General features: G+C 40.8%; 1 protein-coding gene across 1 annotated transcript in view; it reads left to right on the forward strand.

The window, feature by feature from the left end:
* Positions 1 to 5,417, forward strand: part of Morc1 (MORC family CW-type zinc finger 1) — a 185,884-nt gene extending 180,467 nt beyond the window's left edge. The window contains exons 25-27 of the mRNA XM_026787615.1: positions 388 to 441; positions 2,778 to 2,972; positions 5,292 to 5,417. Of these exons, the coding sequence (XP_026643416.1) occupies positions 388 to 441; positions 2,778 to 2,972; positions 5,292 to 5,417 (375 nt within the window). The remainder of the gene's footprint in view (positions 1 to 387; positions 442 to 2,777; positions 2,973 to 5,291) is intronic.
* The last annotated feature ends 1,991 nt before the right edge of the window (positions 5,418 to 7,408 follow it).

Here is a 7,408-nt window from a genome sequence, read left to right on the forward strand (position 1 = left end):
GGCTATCATCTAATCTCTTAACTGTCATCGTGTTTGATATGCAAGTAACTCCCATTCTCTTTCCACACAAAACACACCTTCTTCACATTGCCTTTTGTCATTTCATTTCCCTTAGCGTTAATTTGTCTTATCTGTAGATTGTTAAACACCACTGTGTTTATTATTTATGTCAGCTTCCTCAGTTCTTTAAAGAAAATAGTAAAGTCAGGTTGGTTTCATTCAATGACTCGACTTAATTAGGCCACACTTAAAGCATCCCTAGAACCAATGTTGACTGGTTCTAAGCTCGGATGCTTTTCTATACTAGAAACATCAATGTTCTAACCATATTCCAGACAGATCACCATGTAAAGCTAATGTCCTTTTCTGTTATTGTTATGAAAACAGCTGGAGCAATGCCCAGAGAGTACAAATGAAAAACTCAAAACGTGTATCAACAAGGTAAGCTTCCTTTCCATGCAGCCATTTATATCCTGAAATCTAAATGACCCTATGCTCCAGAGAGGAAATAATATACGTTTTCAAATGTTAGGTTTGAAGGGAAATCAAATTTTCCTGTCCTTATCAAGACTTAGATTAATGTGTAGCGTATGAGATGCCACAGAGCAACATCCTTTTGAATTTGAAAAGGCAAAAGTTCCCACAATTACAGCTTATGAGGCAGGGTGAGACTTGAGTCTAAAGAAGAAATAGAAAATTCTGAGTTTTTAATAAATATATTCTCCAAATCTTTGAAACGCTAGACTGAAACACAAATGGTCATGGAATCACAACAAAATAAAGAAGCTCCCAGGCAGTTGAAAGAAACTAATCTAAGATCGGTTACATAACAGTCAACAAGTCTTATAATCTGCTTCCTCTTCTGCCTGCTATGTACATACATATATGACTGCTGCTTGCCAGTGTGGAACATTCTCAGAGACTCTTCTCAGGCAACTTGATGAGAAAGGCAGGTATTCAGAGGAAAGTTACCTACATAAGCCGAGTCACAGCCCTGTCGGTTGAGGCTTTAATTTATTGGCTGATTAAATGCAGTTTACGGTGTACTAAGGTTCATAGGATTTCTCACCGTTGGTTGATTCGCCCATGCTTTGTTCGATGTCTCCTCCCTGCACATACACTCCCTTCCCCCAGGATTTCCACTTCTTCATTCCACTGTCTTCTCCACCTCCTTCCTTATCCCACCCCCCTTTTCTTCCCCTTTCCCATAACCCCTTTCCTGTTTGTTGTCCTTACCAGTATTTGCTCCAACCTGGATATTCATAATGTAAGAGAAAACATGATGTGTTTGTCTTTCTGAGCCCACGTCACCTCAGTGCAATGCTTGTTAGTTCCCATCCATTTTCCTGTAAATTTCATACTTTCATTTTTCTTCCCAGCCATATAAATTCTGTTGTATATCAGCATTTAATTTTATTAACGACTCATCTGTTAATTGTCACCTAGGCTGATTCTACTTTCCTGCCCTGGCAAAGCATAAAGCTTTTAATTTAGTAGGATCACACACCCTCCCCACTGCAACACCTCTCCCAGTTGGTGGTATAGAGCTGGTCCCCACTGTAGAATTCTTGCACGATTGCACTACCTCGTGCTGCCAACTGAAACCTGCTGGAGGGCAAAGTCTGCCTTACGCATCTTTGTATCCTAATAATTAACTTCAATGCCTTAGCTTAGAAAGTTATTAGTAAGTGTTTACCAGACAGAGCTCTGGGCAGGTAAGGTTTTGAACATTTGGTTTTATAGAGGAGAAAGTCATGAGATCAGCATGGTTAGCAGGTGTCGGAGATGGTGGGGGGGCTCTGCTCACAGGATCGGTTGTGAGTGAGAGTGAAGGGCAAGAGTAGAGGCGTAGACCGTGAAGGAGACCCCAGTGCAGTTCCTCGTCACACAGCCAGTGCTAGAACACAGAAATCTTACTGTAGAAACTTAAATGGTCATCCAAATGGATTTTGCCCTTGTCTGTTTTCTCAGAATTTCCCCTGGTCCTCTTGAAATGTTGATACAAGTCATACAGTTCTGAAATGGAAGAGGGGCCTGAAGGCTCAGCATGCCGTCTTGGAAAATAGCCCAGACCCTAAATCCTTGAGGGTCTTTGGAAGCCTTTCAATACTCTTTACATTAGAGGGTTTTTTTTTTTTTTTTTTTTTTTTTTTTTTTTTTTTTTTTTTTTTTTTTTTTTTTTTTTTTTTTTTTTGCGCGTGAGAGCGGAATTCCTTGTTCCACAGCCCCTGTCCTCTGGACATGACAGACTTGAGTAAGACTGCTACAGCATCATCTGGACACTCCATGCAGCTGACCATCTGTCATTGCCTACGAGGTGCTGGTGGCTGAGATGGCTTTATTCCACTGATTAGAGAACAAACTCAGCCTCCACAGAGTTTCTTCTTGATTCCAAAGCCAGGGTCATTAAACTTACTGCCCTGTGTCTCCTCTTCCTATAATGTCCACATTACTATGTTTTCCCTCTTCTTCTTGAGAGTAAGTTCAAGTCTCAGAGTTGATTCTTAGTGCATGCAGGGATGGACTGTGAAATTGCCTTGAGATATTATGAGAAAAATAATAACGTATTAAAAAGTATGCTAAGGCTGTGCAGTGGTGGTGAACGCCTTTAATCCCAGCACTAGGGAGGCAGAGGCAGGCAGATCTCTGTGAGTTCGAGGCCAGGCTGGTCTACAAAGTTCCAGGACAACTAGGACTGTTACACAGAGAAACCCTGTCTCAAAAAACAACAACAACAAAAATATATATACTGAGTGTTCTTTAAAAAACATTCTCAGATACAGAATATCTACATGGTCCGATATGAGAAAAAACTCAAGAGAAAAATGCAGTCCATTATCTATGAGTCAAACAGAAGAGGGATACTTAATGAAGTTTTTCTGGAGCAGAGTGAGCTGAAAAGGAAAAGGACAGAGGGCAAACTCAATGACCTTCGTGCAAAGCTGGCATTGCTGCTGCAGAAGCTTCAGCTGGTGAGTGGAGTGTGAGGGGTAGGAATGGCTGGGGTTTCTGTCTGGGTTTCTCTCCAGTGCGCTTAGCTCACTCCCCTTAGGTAAACAGCTTAACGAAGTCCCTGCTGCTAATTATGCTAACTAAAGTCTGGGAGGGCTCAGATCAGGGCTCAAGAGCCCAGGAGCATTGCTGTGATAGATTGTTGGGGGACAGACAGACAGGCAGCAGACAACACAATGGTGAGGCTCTGAGGGCAGTTCAGACACTAACACTATGACAGAGAGGCAGTATGCTGAGTTCTCCGAAGAGAGGAGTCAGGCCCACATCACTGAGCTAGACCACTAATATATGTCCTTTCATAAAGACCCACTTCTCCAGGCTAGAAATCTAGGCTCCCGAAAGTCGTTAGTTAGTTAGTTAGTTAGTTAGTTAGTTAGTTAGTTAGTTACTGACAATACTTTCAGTAGAGTGTCTGTCTATATCTGTGATGGGTAGGGCTGCTGCTGCTACACTGAGCAGCAATCTGGTCTGGATAACCATATTCAATCAGAAGTCAATTGGCTTTTAAAACGTAGATTAGACCATTTAAATATTTCTCTGCTTCTAGAATCTGCTTGAGCTATTAGTTGCTAGTTGCCTTCGTGTCTTTTTCCCTTTGCTGTGATAAAATACTTGGATGAAATGAGCTGTGGGGAGAGGAGTGTGTTTGGTTTGCATTGCAAGGATGGAGTGCATCATGGAAGTCAAGGCACAGGAGCTTGAAGCTGGGTCACATTGAATCCACAGTCAAGAGCAGAAAGCAATGAATGCATGTTGTTGCTTAGGTCCCATTATCCGCTTTCTCTCCCAGACTCACAGTGGGAGAGTCTGCCCACCTCATTTAACAGTCAAGGCAATCCTCCACGGGTGTGCCCAAAGACCTGCTTCCTAGGTAATTCTAGAATTCTACCAATCAGCTTCTCAATGCCATGTGTCCAGTAGGCAAAAATTTCCAACTTTTTAGAAAGTGAGATATTTCAATGCAGTTTTATCTTCATATATAAATAAAAATCAATCCTCTTCATTCCAGAGGGAGAAGTTAAAACAAAACAAAAATGAAGAGACATCATAAATGTGAATTATTGACAGTTTTGTTTGTATGCTTCCATGATGAATTGAAGTAATGAGGATTGGTCCAGTTCCTCTTATTGGCATATGTTCACTGTACACAGTGACTCGTTTTATAAAAACATTGTCTTTCAAGTATATCATGCCCCTTTTCCACATCCCTCCAGGCCTGTAAGTGGTCCAGCTTCTATGTAGCACATAGAAATCTTGGCCATATCAAAAATTTAAATACGGTAGAGAAGGTTGTAAAGGCTTTCTCTGGATTCTGGAAATAAATGGAGAAATCTAAGCCAACAATGAGTTCAAGTGGTGTATGGCAATTTGGCCTTAGATATCAGTTGTGAGATAGGTCATCCTGACCAGTGCGGTGTGAAGAGGCAGAACTGAGACCCTAGAGAGAACCTGCAGGACTGGGAATTGCTTTATCCATAAAGGTGGTAGGGAAATTCACCATATATCACTACATAATAGGGTGAACATGGACTTGAAACCAGACTGCATGGGTTTCTGTCAAGGTTGTAAACATTCTGAAGTGGGAGTTTGTTTTCTATGATATATTCATCTTTAGCTTTTTTAAAAAATATTTATTTGTTTATTATGCATACAATATTCTGTCTGTGTGTACGTCTGCAGGCCAGAAGAGGTCACCAGACCTCATTACAGATGGTTGTGAGCCACCATGTAGTTGCCGGGAATTGAACTCAGGACCTCTGGAAGAGCAGGCAATGCTCTTAACCACTGAGCCATCTCTCCAGCTCCTCATCTTTAGCTTTTATAGGAATTCCTTCTATATCAAGTACAAAATGAGACAGAAAATACTTCCTTTTAATTTTTAGTATACTGCCAGAAGAGGAACCCCTCTTAATTTTGATGAACTGGTAAATGATTAAAAAGCTACATCATCAGAGAGCAAAAAGATAATTAATGCTAAATAGTTTCACATTATAGTAATTGTATTTGTGCTTCTGTCAACAACAACACTTCAGCCAATTCTTGAAAGTGGAAAATCCTGACTTCCAATGAAGAAGAAAACATTATTCAAATCCTTAACCACTTGTGGGCAGAAAACGAGATTAAATGAGAAAACATTTGCAAAGGTTAAGAGCATCAATCAGACTTGATGTGGGGCTGTAACCACATGACTCACCAAGATGTCTGTGGGAGGCTGCCATGATGACAGGGATAACAGCTGAGCTTCTCCCGCTGAAGTGACTGTGGCTTCTCTCTTTCAGGGTGGTCCAGCGGGAGGCCTCGAGCAGATTGATGCTTACTTAGAAGCTTTGCTTAAAGAAGATCATCTGACCAGTTTAAACGCAAGAGCTCTAGAGTCAGGGCAAGAGAAAGATACAGAACCGTGAAAGGATGCCTCAGAAGTCAGGAAAGGTGTTTCTTTTTAAAAACTGCTGATAAGAAAGTTGGAGAAGCCTTTTAGAGAACATTCCCTTCTTATTGCTCTTGTAAAATTTAGCCCCAGCTCTTCAGAGGTTTGTGTGCTTGGAGACAGGGACTGATTTGCCACTCATGGTTTCCCTTGTGCGGTTTCCTGACTCTTCCCATTCTATCAGCAGTCTTTTCTAGAGCCGTCTGCTTTCCTCTGAGCTCTAGGGAAACTGTCACCTAAGTTTAAATCTTGCTTTAATTGGATTTTGATATGCTTTTATGCTAATTTCGTTATTTAGGTAGAGTAAAAGGATAGTCCTTGTAAGGATGATATGCACATATTTTAGTGTGTAAGGATTGCATTTTTACATGTGTATGTGTGTACAGAAGGGTTTTACACTTTACTCACAGTTACTTTGTTTGATTAGAAATGTCTGCGACTTTGGAAAGCACAAGAAAGCGTTAAACACTCGTTTGTGGAATTGTGTCTTCATTTATGTGGTGTGCCTCCTACAGCATTTGGAACATGTGAGGGCCCCATAGTGAGAAGCCGTCATCTGATTTGTGTCGTAAGCTGTTGTTTAGTCTTCTCAAGAGGCCTGCTCCTGCCAGTTTTCCTACTAAGATTCTACATTGATGTGTTTTATCAATCACTGGTGAGTCTGTTACCATTCAGTGTTTAGTTGTCAAATATCAGAAAGTAATTTTTTTTTGGTTAAAGGAACTTTTGATGTTTAATCTTCATTGTCATCTTGACTATATTTGAAACCACCTAGCAAAGACACCTCTGAGTTTGCCGGAGTAGATACTATCTATTAGAGAGGTTTAACTGAAGAAAGACCTGCTTGAATGTTGGTGACACAACCCTAGAGTAGGATCCCAAGTTGACTGAACCAGGACAGATGCAGCCAGCTGAACAAGAACACTCATAGGCCTCTGCTTCCTGGTTGTTCTCTAGCACGTTGAACTGTGCCCCCTCCAAACCATGAGCCAAAGCAGATCCTTTATTCCTTATGCTAGTTTTGTCAAATATTTTGTCAGGGCAATGATGCTTCTGTGGAGTTAGTAATGGTAGAAAAGTTTAAACCTCATGTGTGTACAGCAGCAACCAGAAAGAGTTCATCCTATCACTTGTTAACTTCATTGAAACATTACTTAGATTCTTATCTCAGTTTCCCCATCTGTAAAACAGAAATGACAGTATCTTCCTCTACTCAGTAGAAGTTTTCTCCACTAGGTCCATTTGTGTCACTCAAAACTGTAAAATATGGTATAGCCAATGACACTATAAGGAATACACTCGATAAAATATTCCCTCTGACTTTCACAGCAAACTACCTCTACACAGCTGTAAGCACAGTATCTTCCGTGAGTGGGAAGAGATTTTTTTTTCTTAAAACTGTATAGTATCTCACTAGCTTCTGCATCTTATTTAGCCTGTAGCTGTAAGAGGTTTAGAGTCACTTTCTGAGAACACAAGAGTCTTCCTTGCTTTTCTATTGCTTTGACAAAACACCATGACCAAAGTAACTTACAAAAGAAAGTTTAGTTAGGATTATAGTTTCAGAGGATTAGAGCCCATGCTGGTAGAGCAAAATCATGGTGGCAGGAACAGTTTGAGACCTTACATCTTAGTCCATCACACACTGGGAGTGGTGAAAGTCTTTTGAAATTTCAAAAGCTTGCTATCAGTAGTATCCATCCTCCCTCAGGACCACACCTCCTAATCCTTCTCAAATAGTTCTACTAACTTGGGACCACACCTCCAAATACATGAATCTGCAGGAGCTGTTCTTATCCAAAACAACAGATTGTGTTACCTCACTTTGTAGTGAAGAGTGACGGACTAAATTGAGAGATAATTTATGTAGAAACCAACCTGAGCAAAAGGCTGTGTTCTAAGAATCACATTGGGGGTCAACAAATTCATGGCTCATGATCAGACATCAACTCCTGCAAGGAGACCTGT

This window comes from Microtus ochrogaster, chromosome 2 (assembly GCF_000317375.1).
Source record: "Microtus ochrogaster isolate Prairie Vole_2 chromosome 2, MicOch1.0, whole genome shotgun sequence".
NCBI classification, from domain to species: Eukaryota; Metazoa; Chordata; class Mammalia; order Rodentia; family Cricetidae; genus Microtus; species Microtus ochrogaster.